The sequence below is a fragment of the Eptesicus fuscus genome, chromosome 15 (assembly GCF_027574615.1).
Source record: "Eptesicus fuscus isolate TK198812 chromosome 15, DD_ASM_mEF_20220401, whole genome shotgun sequence".
Classification (NCBI taxonomy): domain Eukaryota; kingdom Metazoa; phylum Chordata; class Mammalia; order Chiroptera; family Vespertilionidae; genus Eptesicus; species Eptesicus fuscus.
Window position 1 is genome coordinate 50,108,790 of NC_072487.1, and position 18,765 is coordinate 50,127,554.

Sequence of the window (18,765 nt, forward strand, 5' to 3'; positions counted from 1 at the left end):
AATGGTAGAAAACTTCCCTAACCTGGTAAAGGAAAAAGTCGCACAAGTTCAGGAGGCACAGAGAACCCCAAACAAGAAGAACCCAAACAGACCCACACCCAGACACATCATAATTAAAATGCCAAAAATTAAAGACAGAGAATCTTAAAGGCAGCAAGAGAAAAGAAAACTTACCTACAAAGGAGTTCCCATAAGGCTGACACCTGATTTCTCATCAGAAACTCTACAGGCCAGAAGGGAATGGCATGAAGCACTCCAGGTAATGGAAAGCAAGGATCTGAGACCAAGATTATTATATTCAGCAAGGCTATCATTCAAAATAGACAGTCAAGTAAAGAGATGCCAACACACACACACACACACACACACACACACACACACACACAAAGGCTAAAAGAGTTCACCACCACCCAGTCAGCATTACAAGAAATGCTAAGGGATTGCTGTAAGGGACTGCTGAGAAGAAGAAACAGAGAGAGAAACCTAGCCATACAGAATTAAAATGGCTATAAATAAGTACCTCTCAATAATAACCCTAAATGTAAATGGATTAAATGCTCCAATCAAAAGGTGTAGGGTAGCTGAATGGATACAAAGCATGACCCAACTATATGATATCTACAAGAGGCCCACCTCAAAACAAAAGACACACACAGGATGGAAAGTGAAAGGATAGAAAAAATTTTCCATGCAAATGGAAAAGGAAAAAAAAAAAAGCTGGAGTAGCAATACTCTTATTCGACAAAATAGACTTTAAAAGCATCATGCTAAGCAAAATAACCCAGTCAGAGAAAGATAAATGTTATATGATCTCACTCATTTGTGGAATATAATGAACAACATAAACTGATGAACAAAAATAGATCGGGGCGGCGGGGGGGGTGGATATACTAGAATATAATAGAAGTAATTCTGTTATTTGCAGATTTTTAATATTTCCTATAACTTGTGATATAATACTAAGTATAGTTTTGGCAGTATTATTATACTTAAAATCCTTTTATTCTTGAAATATTAAGGTTTATTGCATGTAACATTATATTTAAAATAGTTTTTCTTGAAATTAAAAAAAAAACTGGAAAAATGAAAGACTAGTAAAGTAAGGAAAAGCCAGATTATGAAGTGGAATTTAGATTTTTTTTCTCCTGAAGGCAGTGGTAGATTTTTAAGCAAAAAGAGTAACAAAAAGACAGTATTTTAGAGAGATCACTCTGTCTAGGTAATAAAGTTATTTGAAGTGGTGTTGCAATGGAGGGTGAAAAGGTGCAAAATGAGACAAGGCTAAAGATGGTAGCCTGAACTTAGGGAGAAACTTTAGGGATAGAGGGAAGTAGATGACTATTCCAAGTTAACTCTATTAATGAAGGAGAATGTACAGAATTTCATGATTCATTACAAGTGGGAGAGTGAAAGAGCATTGTCAAAGATAACTCTCAGATTTCTGGCTTGGGCACATAGGTAAATCGTAGGACTAGTAACTGATATTAAAGACCAGAAATATAAAAGCACAGATTTTGGGTATATGACAGGTGGGAAAAGAGATGGTGATTTCAGTTTTGTAAATGTAATTTTTTTTTATTGTGGTAAAATACACATTAAGTAAACTTTGCCATTTTACCATTTTAAAGTGTACAGTTCAGTGACATTAAGTATATTCACAGTCTTGTGCAACCATCACTACCTAGTTCCAGAATGCTTTCGTCATCCTAGCCCCATTAAGTAGTCACTCATCAGTACGTGTAGATTTTGAGGCATTTATGTGACATCCAAATATAGATGTTAAGTAGACATTTGGATATGTAGTATTGAAACCCAGGATAAAATGTTAGGCTCAAGGTATGGATTTTTGAATCATTAGCATGCAGATAGGGAGCTCTTAACCTGGGGCCACCATTGATTTTATATATATATATGTATATATATATTAATTGAAATCATGGGGGTAATTAACAAAACTCAGAAAAAATGACCAGTGAGGAAACAAAAAGAAAAAAGAATGAGGATGGAACCCTGGATAATATTGAAGAGGTTCAATGGGTGTTATCTTGAGTATAAGAAATAAAATTCATGTCTGCCTCAAAATAGGTAAAGGCTTTTGAAGGGCAATGGTATTTCCTACTTGTTAGTTTTACCTCACTTGGTTGCCTCTGCCCAACACATATTTCACAAATTCATTCATTTGTACTCTTAAATAAATTATCTCCTTAGTTTACTAGTCATACCTTTTTTCTTACTTAGTCTTAATTGGCCATTAGGTTGGTGGGGTATCATTACAAGGTCAATAATAGAGTTAGCTAAGTTGTCAACAAATGTGTGTGTATCTTGTGGATAAAGCAGCAGTTCTCAAAGTATGAGACTAGAACCAACAGCATCAGCATCACCTGAATTTGTAAGAAATGTAAACCGTTGAACCCCACCACAAGAATGAGAAACTCTGGGGTTGGAACCCAGCCTGTCAGGTGATTCTGACGCATTCTAAAGTTTGAAAACAGCTGTGCTAGACTTCTTGGCCAATTTTTTCAGTCTATAAATAAAACCGGGGTTCCTAGTTCTGTCTTTAACTTTTATATAATAAAATCTGGATGCAACATTTTGCAATGTCTGATGAATTAATTATTCATGAAAAAGTTGTCTTGGAACATTCTTATCCATCTGTGACCTTCACCATTCTGAATTATAGATACAAATATTATTTCCTGCATATTATTTTCCCTTTTGGTGTACAATAGTCATCTTCAATAATATACATTCTAAACTGTGAAAAGGAAATAATTATTTCTGTAAACACCCTTTCTTACCCATCCAGTTCTTTGTTTTGGAATCTCCCAGTCTTATGCTGAGTCATATCCTTGGCTTTGGAGAGTATGAAATGAACCTCACTGAAATTACATCATTCTCTCTTCTCTACCACCATCAAGAATTTTTCAACTACATGGCCTTGCTTAGAGATGCAGTGATTATATACAAATCTCTTAGGTTCAGTAGCCATAGTCATGAAGAAACTAGAAGCTACAGACTGAATTTGGAAAGAATTGATCTTGGTCATCAAGGCCAATTGAGGGAAGTTTTCAGCTTTTGCTAGTCCAAGGGATAAGCCAGGTAATACAGTATTCTATTTTTTTATATATATATTTTTTATTGATTTCTTACAGAGAGGAAGGGAGAGGGATAGAGAGCTAGAAACATCGATGAGAGAGAAACATCGACCAGCTGCCTCCTGCACACCCCCCACCGGGGATGTGCCCGCAACCAATGTACATGCCCTTGACGGGAATCGAACCCGGGACCCTTCAGTCCGAAGGCCGACGCTCTATCCACTGAGCCAAACCGGTTTCGGCAATACAGTATTCTAATTGTCTCTGTCTTTCCACGAAGTTTGTACACGAATTGAGGGCATGGATGATGTTTTATTTATTTTTGCATCTTTGACCATGTCACAACAATACATACTCTGCACTCAGTAAACACTTGCCAAGTTTAATTCAGAAGTTAGATAAAGATTTTAATTGTGGCTCTACCTCTAAGCCACTTCGAGTTAATTGACCTCTGATTTCCTCATCTCTAAAACAGATCTAATAAGTTTTGCACTGTCTCCTTCCCAGTGTCTTTATAGGAATTTAAAGATAGAATATATATGAAGTACTCTTTAAAAGTCTAGAGAGCTCTGTAAAGGTGAAATTACATAACAGTTTTGATTCAGATGCTCTCTACCTTAGAGGAATAATTGGTTCATTCTGAATTGTGGAGAGAAAACTCAGCACAGTGAGCTAGAAGTCAGGTGATCCTTATCCTAGTCCTGATTTCCTTTAAATTCTTTGGATCTTAGTCTCCTTTGATCTCAAATGAGGAAGCAGAGATCAGATTGGTTCCCAACCTTGGCAACACGTTGGAATCACATGGTACCGAAAAATACTGATGCCTGGAAGCCACTCCCATATATTTAATTTAATTGGTCTGGGGGAAATTCTGGGCCTTGAGATTTTTTTTTTTTAATTCCCTGTGTGCAGCCAAGGTTTTGCATTTTTTAAATCAGCAAAACCATGCAGTTAGATAAAATCTTACACAAAAATCCAGGCTACAACATACATACCAGTGAAGCTTCTGCAGTTGCTGTCTTAGGACATTAAGTTCCAACCGCCAATCCCTTTTTCTTGTGTCCCATTTTAGAATTCATGCTTCATGGAGCACTGTTAGAAAACCATTGTAATAGACAATTTTCCAAATAGTTTACAGGTCCAAACAATGTTATGATCTTTTGCTTTCTCACGAGAGCTATGTTCTATGTTTTTCTTAACACCAATTTGGTCCATTGTCAGACTGATTATTATGGAGGTTAGCTTTCCATTTACTTCCTTCTGATTACCCTAACTCTTTTGCCTGAAGATGATGAGTAGTCTAAAATTCTTGCTGCCACCCTCCCCAGAGAGTCTGATCCCATACATCCAGGGAAGGAGACAGGTGTCTATGTTTTCCATGTCTCTTTGAAACCGTTGGTCTATGGACCACACTTTTGGGAAAGATTGCTCTAAGAGTTTGTGGGTCAAACATAAATAAGGGATGCTGAAGTGTTGGGACAGATTAATGGATTCCCCCCTGAGCTCAGTGCCTGATCTATCAAAGAGAAGCATCTGGGTATTTAAGACTTTAAATTCTACTCCTTATTTGACCATAGTTCTCAGTTACTTCCCTAAAAACCTGCTTCACAACCATCTCTTCATCTGTGGCCAAGTCTATAAAGAGATGATATAGTATAGTAGTCAAGAGCAGTCAGGCAAGCAGGGATTCAAATCTACCACTGTAACTATCACGTTCTGATTGTATGATCGTGAGTAAATCACTTAATCTTAAGCCTCAGGGTATTTATTTGTAAAAGAAGAAGAAAAAGGGGAAGGGGGAGGGGGAGGAGGAGGAGGAGGAGGAGAAGAAAAGTGCCCTCTTTCTAGGCCCTGGTGTTAGTGAAAATTAAACAATTTAAATGTGTAAAGCACATAGTAAAGTGTCTAGTACACAGTAAATTTTGATAAATGGTAGGTATTATTATATCAGCAGGACCTGGACTGACAAGGAGTTTTTTGTTTTATTCTTAGGTGGTGTTTCTCTGAGATGAAATACATAAAACTTTATATTTCAGGTAAGTGCTCAGCTTATATCTGCTGAGATATCCGGAGTTCACCAATCAATAATGGTATTTGCTTACTACTACACTGTCCCATGTTCCACCCACAAAGCCAAGAAATTGACCGCTTGTGCTCTCAGAGCATTCATTAAAGGATTGAATGAAGCTCACCAGGAAACATTTTACAATTTTGGATCTCTAAGAAATTTCTTAGTGCAAAACACACTTCCCTCTGGATGGGCTTAAGACTATTTTTTTTGCTGTAAAGGTGTGAAGAAAAAAGTTATAATGTTGAACTTGAGATTATTATCAAAAGTGGTTATTACCACTGATGATATTACTTCACATTTGAGAGTAATGCTTGAATGTTCTTTTTAGAGGGAAGTGAGAGGAACATTCTACCTGAAGACTTGAGGCAGACAGGTATGTGATTTAATTTTGAAGTTGTTTAAAACAGAAAGCTATGATAACAATGGAGGAAGTGGTTTTTTAAAAATACATTTTTATTTTATTTATTTTTTAAAATATATTTTTATTGATTTCAGAGAGGAAGGGAGAGGGAGAGGGAGATAGGAACATCAATGATGAGAGAGAATAATTGATCAGCTGCTTCCTGCACACCCCCTAAGTGGGGATCAAGCCCACAACCCGGGCATGTGCCCTTGACTGGAATTGAACCCAGGACCCTTCAGTCCTCTCTATCTACTGAGCCAAACCAGTTAGGGCTCAGTTCTTTTGGATATGTACACACAAATGGAATTGCTTGATTATATGATAATTTTAATTTTTAGAGGAACCACCACACTGTCTTTCATAACAGCGGTACCATTTTACATTTTCACCAACAATGCATAGGCGTTCTAATTTCTCCATATCTTTGCCAACACTTCTTTTCTGTTTTTGTTTTTTTCAATACTACCCATCCTAATGGGTGCAATGAAGCATGTTTTGAACACAAAAACCTAGAAAGATACCCTGCAGCTATGGTACATTTTAAGAGCCTTTTAATGCAACAGTGTATGGAGAGGGTACTATTAAGGACACAGGGTAGAATCAGATACCAATAACCACCCATGCTGGATAAAGTTGGTAATCTCCTCATGAAAATTAAGGGACCTCCAGATATATAACCAATATACAAAAATCAATAGTTTTCTTAATAGCAGTAACCAATTAGAAAATATATTGGAATAAAAATTCTATTCACACTTGCAACTTAAAACATGTAAGAATAAATATAAAAAGAAATGCACAAAAGCTATATGAAGAAAACTGTAAGACTTTATTGATGGACAAAATCATGGCCTGAATAAATTGCAAAATATAGGCATTCTGGGTGGAATACAGAGTAAAAGCCAAGGTCCTTACATTAGCCTTTTAGACCCTATAGACCTTTCCCCTACCCTCCCTGACCTCCTCTTCTACCACTCTGCTCCTTACCTTGCTGTTCCAGTTAGTCTGACTGTTCCTTCCTAATGTTTGTTGTACTTATTCCTCTGATTTAAGCTCTTTCTACAGATAGCCCTTTGGCTAATTCTCTTTTTCAAGTTTTTGTTCAGTCTCAATATTTCCATAGGCCTACCTTGATCACCCTAGCACCTCCTCTCACCCTCATATTCATAATCACCCTTATCTTACTATTATTACCCCCTTTTAATATAGCATTTATAATTTTCCAACATAATTTATAATTGTTTATTATTTTATTGTTTCTTGCCTACCTTTACTTGCAAAATATAAGTTCCACAAAGATAAGAATTCTTTGTCTGTTTTGTTCACTGATGTATGTCAAATGCTAAAATGACTGGTACAAAGTAGGTGCTTAGGTGCTTAATATATATTTATAGAGTGAATGGTGAAAATTTTTGATGTTGAAAATATGTCCATTCTCTTCAAATTAATCTACAATTTGAAGGAATTCAATCTAAAAGTAGCACAGGAATTTTTAGGACATGACAAATTGATTTCAGTATTCTTTAGGAGAAAATGTAAGAATAGCATAAAATAAAATTTTTAAAGAAGGACAAGGAAATATTTCCTACTAGATATCAAAACATAACCATGAACAATGATTACCCCTGGAGGGAGAAGTGGGAAAGAGGGATGTGGTGAATATTGTGAAAAGAATCCCTAACTTAAAACAAAACTCAAGTTGCGGCACATTCTACAAAACAACTGTTCAAGTAACCTTCAAAAGTATTAAGATAACAAAAAACAAGAAAGAAATGAGGAACAGTCACATGTTGGAGGAAATATACAACTAAATACAATGTGGGATCCTGGAATTAAAAAAAAAAAAAAAAGTACATTAGTGGAGAGAATTGGTTAAAAAATAGTTTATGCACTTCAGTTAATAGCATTGTGCCAAGGTTAACTTCTTAGTCTGTTCATGGGTCTGTGGTTCTATAAGATGTTAACATAAGAGTAATATGGGTGAAAGTTATATGGAAATTCTCTATGCTATTTTTGGAAATCTTCTGAAAATTAAAAATTATCTCAAAACATTTTTTTTAAATACTACCCAAATTGTACTGACTCTTTCAATAAGGGTATTTTAAAAATTACTTTTATAAGTAATACAGGAAGAGTATTTCCTATACAGTTGATGTATTCACTTAAAATTTTTAGGCCTTTTGTAATTATATATATTTTTTTAATAAATATTTATTGTTCAGATTATTATAATTGTTCCTCTTTTTTCCCCCCCATAGCTCCCCTCTACCCAGTTCCCACCCCACCCTCTGCCCTTATCCCCGCCCACTGTCCTCATCTATAGGTGTATGATTTTTGTCCAGTCTCTTCCCACACCCCCGACACCCCTTCCCCCCCGAGAATTGTCAGTCCACTCCCTTTCTATGCCCCTGATTCTATTATATTCACCAGTTTATTCTGTTCATCAGATTTTTTATTCATTTGATTTTTAGATTCACTTGTTGATAGATATGTATTTGTTGTTCATAACTTTTATCTTTACCTTTTTCTTCTTCTTCCTCTTCTTAAAGAATACCTTTCAGCATTTCATATAGTACTGGTTTGGCGGTGATGAACTCCTTTAGCTTTTTCTTATCTGTGAAGCTCTTTATCTGACCTTCAATTCTGAATGATTGCTTTGCTGGGTAGAGTAATCTTGGTTGTAGTTTCTTGCTATTCATCACTTTGAATATTTCTTGCCACTCCCATCTGGCCTGCATAGTTTCTGTTGAGAAATCAGCTGACAGTTTTATGGGTGCTCCCTTGTAGGTAACTAACTGTTTTTCTCTTGCTGCTTTTAATATTCTCTCTTTGTCTTTTGCTCTTGGCATTTTAATTATGATGTGTCTTGGTGTGGTTCTCTTTGGATTCCTTTTGTTTGGGGTTCTCTGCGCTTCCTGGACTTTTAAGTCTATTTCTTTCACTGGGTGGGGGAAGTTTTCAGTCATTATTTCTTCAAATTGGTTTTCATTATCTTGCTCTCTCTCTTCTTCTGGCACCCCCATAATTCTGATGTTGGTACACTTGAAGTTGTCCCAGAGGCTCCTTACACTATCTTCATATTTTTGGAATCTTTTTTCTTTTTTCTTTTCTGGTTGGGTGTTTTTTGCTTGTTTATATTTCAAATCTTTGACTTGATTCTTGCGATCCTCTAGTTGGCTGTTGGATCTCTGTATATTATTTTTTATTTCAGTCAGTGTATGCTTAATTTCTAGTTGGTCCTTTTTCATATCCTCAAGGGTCTTGCTAAATTTATCGGCCCTTTCTAGAAAGTTCTTGAAAAACCTTATAACCATGGTTTTGAACTCTATATCTAGTCGTTTGCTTTCCTCCATTTCTTTCATTTGTGACCTGTTTCTTTGTCTCCGCATTTTGGCTGCTTCCCTGAGTTGATAGAGCGGCTTTGTGTGCTAGGTGTCCTATAGGGCCCAGTGGCTCAGCCTCCCCAGTTACCTGAGGTGGACACTCTTGGTGCACCCCTTTGTGGGCTGTGTGCACAGTCTTGTTGTAGTTAAACCTTGATTGTTGTTAGTATCACTGGGAGGAATTGACCTCCAGGCCAATTGGCTGTGAGGATCAGCTGTGTCTACGATGGGAGAACTTCTGTGCTGGAGACACCCTTATGAGACAAGACTTGCTTCAGTGGGGCTTTGGTGCTCATTGAGTCTGCCCCCTGAATATGTCCCTTATGGATCTGAGGAGTTGTAATCTGGATGGTCCTACTCTGACCCCTGGGTACACTGGCTCTTGGATCTCCAAGGAGGTGCTAATTTAGCCTCTGCCTGAGGCCACCCAGCAGGAGCTATGGAGAGATCTGCAGATTCCTCTTCTTTGTTTGGGTTTTGGAGGTGCCCAGACGAAGCCCAGATGTGAGCAATGCAAGCTGCTGCAGGGCCTTGGGCCTTCTATTGGATGTTCTGGGTCTCACTGACTCAGCTGCAGTTTGTTAGTTAAGTTTAGAATTAAAAGGACCAGGCTATTCATATGCAAAAGCCTCTGCGCTCAGCTTGGATGGGGTGGAGTCGCAGGGTGGAGCAAACAGCAATGGCTTCATGGAGCGGGATCTCAGGGTGGAACAAATGGCAATGGCTTCCCGTCAGCCCTGTCCTAAGAGGCCCCTGGGTCTCAGTGTCCCCCGGTAATCGCTGCAAGCACCTCTGAGAGAAAGCCACCCTCGAGTTCCACCTGCTGCCAGACAGTCCAGTTTCTCCCCGTATGAGTCTGGGTCCTCAGAGTCTCGCCCAGAACTGGAGTTCAGAGCAGTCAGGAGCTTTTGTCTCCCTCCCGATTGAGAAAGGCAGTCCTCTCAGTTGCCAGCCCTCTCCGTGCGCACACCTCCATACCTCTGCACTTTACTTCCACAGCTCCTGTGAGTCTCAGTGTGCTTTTCTCTTTCCTTCTAGTTGTAGAATTTCCACTCAGCCAGCCTTCCTGTCGTTCTGGATGATATCCATTTTGTCTTTTAGTTGTAGTTTTGAAATTGTTGTGTGAGGCAGCAGTTCAGGTGTTTACCTATGCCGCCATCTTGGTTTCTCCTCTCTGTTATTATATATTGAATAGATACAAAGTTTATAACGTGTGTAAATTGTAAAGGGCAACAATAAGATGAGCACAAGTGTGGCTGGAAGCTCTCAGTATGCTTTTCTCAATCCCTTGCCTCATCCCTCTCTCTAACTTCTATTCTGAATTCTATATGTTTTATTCTCTTGCTCCTTACAGGCTTACCATGAAAATATGTATCCCTAATGATATAGTTTTGCATGATCTTTAACTTTATGAAAATGAATTAGTACTGTACATCTTTTTTTGCAATTTGTTTTTCATAAATATTATATTCCTGAGATTTAACAATGTTAATGTGTATAACTGTAGTTCACTCATCTTCACTATTACATAGCTTTCATTGTATGAACATACCACAAGTTATTTCTCTATTCACCTTTAATAGCTATTTGGTTGGTTTCAAGTTTTGCTGTTATGATCAGTGCTACTGTACAACATCCTTGTATATGCCATTTTATGAGAGTTTCCCTAGGGTATATACCTACATTTTTAGGGTATATACCTAAAAATGTAGGTATATACCCTAGGGAAATATATGCCATTTTATGAGAGTTTCCCTAGGGTATATACCTAAAAATGTAGGTATATACCCTAGGGAAAAGGTATCAAAATAGGGTAAATGTTCCATCAACTTTACTAGGTAAGACCAAATTGTTTTCCAAAGTGGTTATCTGATTTTTAATATCACCAATAGTATGTAAGTGTTCTGGAAGTTACATTTTCTCTTTAACACAATATTATTAAGACTTTAAATATTTTGCCATTCTGGCAGGCATATATATTAAAATTATAAAGCACTGCCATTTATTGATTGACTACTTTGTGCCAAGCAAAGTGGCAGACATTTTAATACCTTATTTAATTTTATCCTCTCTCAACTCTTCCTCTCAACCCCATAATGGGAACTAATGCTGTTCCTAGTGTGTAACACATAATTACCCCTCAACCTCTTTCTGAAAATTTTATTTCTTAGTGGGTCTTTCTCTTTCATGTATCTGCCTAATTTTTTATTTCCTGTTTCTTTAAAAAATATATCTTTTTAGAAGAAATTTGGGGCACGAAATAGTTAATAACTTATCCCAAATCACATTATCATTATTTAGTAGCCAACTTTGAAATAAAACCCAGTTCTCTGGCTCCTAATCCTTCTCCCCCTCCCACCCCCCGCCCCTTTGTCTCTCTCCCCCAACCCCATCCCATTTGTTATCTCCCTTCCCTCACATTCTTCCATCCCTCTTCTGAGATTAAATGTACTTTCCAGTTGGCTGCTATGTAATGTGATGTGCCTGCAGAGAATGTCACAAGATTGGGTGAGTGTCTGATTCCAGCCAAACAGTCATTACTCATGTGCCCACTGGCTTAGTGCCTTCTAACCATTTCACATTCTAAGCTGTGCTACTGTGTGGATTTGGCCCGACTGCCCTCTCAAAACTGTTTGATGGCCCTGCAGGGATTGGAGAGAATCCAGAACTTCAAGACATCCCATCCTTGGCTCTCCTTTCTCAGCAGCAGTAGGAACCCCAAGCCTATCTCGGGAGTATAGGCAGCTGAGAGTAGGACTGGGTGCTTAGAGAATGGTGATATTAGAACTACTAACATTGGGTAGGAGAACACCGATTCTATCGACAGAAGAAATAGAAACCTTAGGTTGGGGTACAAAACTTGTAGCTAACAAGCACAAGTGAATTTTATTTGGCCTGCACAATGTTTAATTTTCTTTTTCGTATTTGGATACTTTTATAGAAGGCATGCACTCACCAATTTGTCACAATACCCAGCACTTTATTTTCTACTGTTTCACACCTAACTGCTGTTAACTCCCTGACTCCTGACGTTATTTGATGCAACTGTATCCTTAAGGAAGTCACTTGGGACTCACAGAGGGCAGAACTGGAATCTCATTCTCATTCCAAAGTGATCATAGTTGTCCAGGGTTTTGTTGTTGTTTTTCTGGCAGTTGAATATCTCTTGGTTTCCTGGGAATCCCTTTTACTTGGACTTTTTACACTTCCCTCAAGTGATTCCTGCCCCACCCTCCCCCATCTAATCTTGTTTGGGATGATTAAGATGAAAATGCCTGTACAGTTTTCTAGTCTTGGCTTATCCACACTTAGTGAATTAGGAGACCTGAAAAATATCGATTAACTAAAATATACTTTATTGGCCTTTTCTGAATTGGGTTAAGGATGGAGAGAAAGAAGGGATTTTCTGAGTAGCAAACTCAAGGGATTTGATAACTTTTAAGAGGTTAAGGAACATGACTCTCACATATATAAAATGAACAGGTATCAAAGATTTTATTAAACTCAATAATTTATGAGGAAGCAAGTAAGATGTTAAGACCACTTGAAGTGAAAATATAGGAACTAAGCATTTACAGTCCTAAAGTCCATAAATCATAACCTTTGGAGTTATCTTTTTCACCAGATTTAAATATTTGTATCTCTACTGAATAAATATATGTAAGTTAACCTCTGCCCTACAGAGTTATAGTATAGTCCAGGCAGTAGAAAACTAATCAAAGGTGTAATCCCAGAATCACACCGAAAGATCACCTAATAATTTCTTTCACCTGTTTCCACGGTTCAGATAATTTGTCTGACAGATTGTAGTCATCAGTTTAGACTTAGTTGCCAGGAACTGGAATCTGTTTCCCAAGCTTTGAAAATATAACTTTATGTTGAGGACTTATGAAATGAATTCTAAAATTTAGCATATCTATCTTAGAGGTAGATTATTTTCAATTTCAGAGATCAAGTTCCTTGTTACTTAAGAACATGTTTAAGTAAAATATTATTGGCATGAGAAATTCTCATTCTAAATATTTTTATTTCCTTTACAGAAATTGTATTGAATTATAGTTGGTACTACTCTGCAATGTCTATATATGAAAGCCGGAGTGAGGAAAGACAAAGTGGTGGAGGTAGGTGAACTCAGAGATATCTAATTCTGCATGTCATTATTATTGCCTCTAAAAAATGTGTGCTTGCATATAACAGATAAACAGACTATCCAGTCTACCAATCAAACTGCCAATCTACTAAACAACTGACGAGTAGAGGAAATATGCTTCACAAAAGTAAATACTTTGTACTTACTAGTGTAAGGTCTACTGTTTTGACATCTGAGAATTCTAACTGGAGTAGTTACAATCTCTCATCTTTTGTACTTTATTTGGAAGTTCACCAGGAAAGTATGTATTCCTTTTCCTCTCCCCACCCTTCCCAACCGCCTCCTGCTGAAAAGAAGTGGTCAATGTGAAAAGAAGTTGCCAAGGCAGATAAGGTTAAGCTTTGCTGCCTGTTTGTGGCCACAGCAAATGGATATGGCTATGGTGTCAGGAAGTATTTTCATTTACTTCCATGCTTTCCTTCGGTGAAGCCAAATACTAAAGGGAACTGGGGTAATCACACCCAAGCCAGCTTTCAGAATGAAACTGCCTGACATGGGAAAAGGTAAATTTTTTAACATAAAATTTTGAAAAAGCAAGCCAGAATGTAGTTATATATTTCAGCTTTCTTTTGAGGAATAGAGAAGGTGCAGATAATGAAATTAGGTCACTGATTTAAGGCCACACTCTATGTTTTTTACTTTCTGTCATTGTGCAGTTGTCTGATTCCTGGAGGAAGCCCATTCTAAGGGCACAAGCCTGAGTTACAGAAAGAAGTCCATTCCAAGTCACAGGCCCTAGTTTCAGGAAGAGAAAGTCAGTGAACTCCCAACCAAGGGAAAACCAGGCAGTTCTCTCCTATTCTCATACCTGCTAAAGGAGAAAGGGCTGAGGAAAACAAATGAACTGACCAATTTCTCCTGCATGTTCTTATGAACAGAATAATAGAGAGCAGAATACTGTGGGGAGTAGTAAATTCAAGGCAAATGAATTTTGTAATCATCAATAAAGACTGATTTATTTATTCATCAAATATTTATTGATCACAAAATGAATGCCAATGACCGTGTTACATGCTGGCAATACAGTGAGATGCTACTTCACATCCACTAAGATGGTTAGAATAAAAAGCAGGCACTAACAAGTGTTGGCAAGGATGTGGAGAAATGAGAACCCTCATACATTATGCAGGGAATGTAAAATAATGCAATTATAAAATAATGCAACTGCTGTGAAAAACTATTTGGTGGTTTCTCATAAAGTTAAACATAGACTTGTCATATGACCCAAAAATTCTACTCCTAGGTATATACCCAAGAGAAATGAAAACATGTCCACACAAAAACTTGCACATGAATGTTTATAACAGCCTTGTCCTGTTGCCTTCAGAAAACTGAAACCCTTGAGAGTTTTATTTTTATTGTATTTCTTGATTCTTTTTTTTTTAATTCTCACCTGGGGATATGTTGTTATTGATTTTAGAGTGAGAGGGAGAGAGAGAGAGAGAAACATTGGTGTAAGAGAGAAACATCAATTGGTTGCCTTCTGTAAGCACCCCTACTGGGGATTGAACCCACAACCTGGGTGTGTGCCCTAACCAAGAATCAAACACATGTCCACGTGTCCTTCAGTGCACGGGACAATGCTCCAACCAGTTGAGCCACACTGGCCAGGGTTTTTTTGATTCTTTGAATAAAGAGACAAAAATCCCATTTTTAAACAGATATCCTCAACAAGAAAGTGTGAGGTAGTGAATCTTCACTAGCAGCCAGCATCCCAGACTGATCTGCAGAGAAGCATCCTTCTCATCATTTCTCTCCTCTTTCTTAGAACAAGAGAGATATCTGCAAGCCAACAATGAAGAATTCAACAGTATGTTTGGATATCCAGTGAGTATCAGGTCTCTGGCTATTTCAGAAGGGTGCTGAAATCTCCCTCTAATATTCCCCTTTGTTGGTGGGGCAGGAACTTCATTGTAGATGTAGATCCTATAACTTAGGTTCTGCTTTTTTTCACATTCCTATACATTGAAGGCTGGTGCAGTGAGGGCTCAGAACCAAAATTAATCCAGTGACCTAGGCTCAGGGAATAATATAGCTCATATTTTGGGTTTTATATATAACTCCTGGAAAAGAAATACTTGTTGATTTTTCTAACACAGATGAAAGCATAGATCCACAATTTTTTTTTCTTTTAGACATCTATTATAATACATATAGATCTACCTAATTCATTTAATAGCAGCATAGTTTTCCATTATATTGATACTAGAAGCCCAGTGCATGAAATTCATGCATGGGTAGGATCCCTAGGCCTGGCCTGCAATCAGGGCCAATCAGGTTCCCTGCCTCCCAGCCTCCCCGCCTCCTCCTTCCCTCGCTCCACTCCGCCTCAGCTGCTGGTCGCCCGCCATGTTCCACGCCACCCCCTGGTGGTCAGCGCATGTCATAGCGAGTGATCGAACTCCCAGTCTCCTAGTCGAACTCCCAAGGGGACAATTTGCATATTAGCCATTTATTATATAGGATACCTTAATTTATTTTACCAGTTTCCTATTGATGAACATTTAAAATGTCTTCATCACCCTGGCCATTGTGACTCAGTGATTAGAATGTCGGCCCACAGACTTAAGGGTCATTGGCTCGATTCTCAGTCAAAGGCACATACCTTGGTTTCAGGTTCATTCCCCAGCCACAGTCGGGGCACGTCCAGGAGGCAACCAATAGTTAATGAATAAATAAACAGATTTGACTGATTCCATTTCCCTGACCCTTCCCAGTGTTCTTTCCTCCTATTTCTCTAATTTCTTCCATTCCTACACTGTTTCCTCTTCCAAACCCCTAAATACTGATTTCCATTATGTACTTGGCCTTCTGTTCTCCTCTATTCCCCCATTTAGCCATCAAGCAAGTACACTGCCCAAATAAATAAAGAGCCCAAATTCCACCACTACCACCTCTATCATGCTTAAATTTTATCACATGTGCCAAAATAACTAAACACTGAGGAAGTTCATAGTTAAGCAGATGTTCTACATTCTTGAGATATTGCTTCTGACTTGGCATTTAAGAGTAGAACAAAACACTCTAGTTGCCAAGTTAGTGAAGAAGTACTGATACTTCTGTCTTGAGACAGAATCAGCATGGCTTTTGTCTTCATTTGCTAAACAAATGCTACCTAAATGAAATATATTAATTAGCTATAAGATCAAATGAATAATCAATAGTAACAGTCAGCTGATTCAGTAAGGCAAGAGATGAAAAGGTCTTTGGGTCCAAGTATCAGAGCCATTTGGACTTAGACACCAAAAATCCAAGGTGTCTTATCTTACCTAATAATAGACAAACATGTAAATTGACCGTACCCCCGCTTGCCCACAGCCAATCAGGAGTGATTATGCAAATTAACATGACAAAGATGGTGGGTTAATTTGCATATGCAGGCATGGGAGCAGCCAGGAGGGGCGGGATGCTTGCTATGAGGAGGATGGGGGGGAGTGGAGGGAGTTACAGGAGTGGTGCTCTGGCCGGGAGTGAGGATTTGCAGGCTCTTAGGCGGCCGGGAGTGAAGCCAAGGGAAGGAAGGCCTATTCTTGCATGAATATCTTGCAACGGGCCTCTAGTAATAATAAAAGAAAACTATTTCTATGTTAGAATAACATACTCTCAGGACTAGAATGGCCCTTATAGATCATTTAGTTAGAACTCCATGCAAGACAAACCTCTGCGCTTCTCTGGGAATAGATCTTGTTTAGTTGTTTTTCAGCTTCTACTAGTATAGCCCAACATAGGGCTGTGAACAGAGCAAGCCTTGAGAAATGTATAGTGTGCAATTGATTGTTAATTGGAGAAATTATGGAGAAAATAAAGGAAAAACACCGAGGAAACCTTAGTTTTGGCTTGGATCTCTAAACTCCTAAGTGCTAAGCTATTTGACCAGTTTCTCTTCCCTTGGGAAATAGGCCTTGGGCAAGTCTTGGCTGGGTAGCCTATCTAGCCTTCCTGGGCAAGGTTTCCCTCAGGACTGAATGATTTTGGTTCTCCAAGAGGACGCTGATGTCTTCCCAAGGCAGGGCCCAGCAGGGTTCCTCATACTTGAGTAGTATCTGTACTCCAGGCCTGTAGGTGGGTTTATTCTTTTCTTTCGGCTTTATAGATGGAGGAGGTGGAGGAGAAGCCCTGTTCATAGGAAATTACTTGGTCTCATTCTTCTGCTTTTCTTGAGCGCTTATATTCAAGCTCTGACATCTTAGGTCAAATGACTGTAGGCTCAAAGATAGAAAGTAAGATGGTTCTGTCAACATCTTCAGATTGAGACTGAAGAGGTAGCAAGTTCCCATTTTCACTTAGCAAAATATAGCTTAGATGTAGGCCAAAACTATTCCATCCATCTCTCTCAGGACAATTAAGGGGCAGATGATTTTCTAATGCTGACAGCAACCAGTGTCGGAACCTTCAGTGAGCTAGGCGTGAAAGACAGTAATTTGCTTTTGGCATTGACATCCTTCAGCAATGAAACCAGCATGTAAAGACACACAAAATGAGTTTTCCAGACTAAGAAAACCTTCATTAGAGAGGAGTGGAGCAAACACAAATAACTTGCCTACTTAGAAGTGAGGAGGACCTTAGAGGCCAGAGGGTAAGATGAAATAGAAGGATTTGTGATTCTAAGAAAAGCAAGTATTTGGATGGCTACACAAGTGGACTGAATCTCAGGGGACAGCACGATCCCAGCTCTGCAACTAACAGTGTGATCTTCAGCAAATAACTTCAGTGCCTCAATTTACTCATCCTCAGGTGATCATATTGTATTCCCTCATAGGGTTGTTTTGAGGATTAAATAAGTGGCTACATATAAAAATGATTTAGAACACTGCCTTGTAGGTAATAAACATTCACTAAGTGTACGTTTTTATTGTTGGTTTTATCATTATCAATAGTGTCAATAAACAAAGAATTCTCTCCAGTGCAGAAATACCTTCTGCCTCCCAAAAAAACCCCATATCGATCAGCCTTGACATCTTTGCATCCTCTGGACCGCTCTAGGCCTCAAAGAAAACATTGCAGGAGGGGGAGACAACTACTTCTTTCCTTCCTTTGGTAGGGGGATTGTGGCTTTTCACCATTTCAGAATGGCCGTGGTCCTTTTTGTTAAGCCTGGGAGGTGGGGGTCTTTTGTTCCTCTAATTGTGCTTGTTTTCTTTTACTCACAGAACAATACCATCAAGACCTCAAAATATAATGTCTTTAACTTCTTGCCTCTGAACCTATTTGAACAGTTCCAGAGACTCGCCAATGCATATTTTCTCGTTTTGCTAATCCTACAGGTATTGCCTTTGTGACCTTTTCCACAGAACATTTTATCAGCCTCTCTGGGGTCAGGTTGTATAATCCGTCCTTCTCATCCCTAAACTGAGAAATGCCCTCTTGTCATTAAGTAACAGGCAAGTGGATGGCTGGGATCTTGGGCCAGTCCTCTAGAGTAGCTTTGGTCAGGATTAGCCAGGATGAAACAAGCCTCTCCAGGAGGAAGGAAACAAGGTCACTGGATCCCAAGGAAGGGGAACCCCTCATTATGGCTGCACGGCCACAGTTCAGCCTGACCATAAGAGGCTAAAGACTCTTCACCCAAACCGCAGCTACATCCCTATTCCTCCATCTTGTCCCAGCCTACCTGACAGAAAGTTAAAATGCACGCATGCTGCAGAAGAGCATGGTCTAGAACA

At 38.6% G+C, this 18,765-nt stretch overlaps 1 protein-coding gene across 1 annotated transcript in view; it reads left to right on the plus strand.

Moving 5' to 3' along the window:
- The first annotated feature begins 13,027 nt into the window (after positions 1 to 13,027).
- Positions 13,028 to 18,765, plus strand: part of LOC103286612 (phospholipid-transporting ATPase FetA-like) — a 56,467-nt gene continuing 50,729 nt past the window's right edge. Inside the window, exons 1-3 of the mRNA XM_008142162.3 lie at positions 13,028 to 13,073; positions 14,871 to 14,929; positions 18,253 to 18,366. Coding sequence (XP_008140384.3) covers positions 13,028 to 13,073; positions 14,871 to 14,929; positions 18,253 to 18,366 — 219 coding nt within the window. The remainder of the gene's footprint in view (positions 13,074 to 14,870; positions 14,930 to 18,252; positions 18,367 to 18,765) is intronic.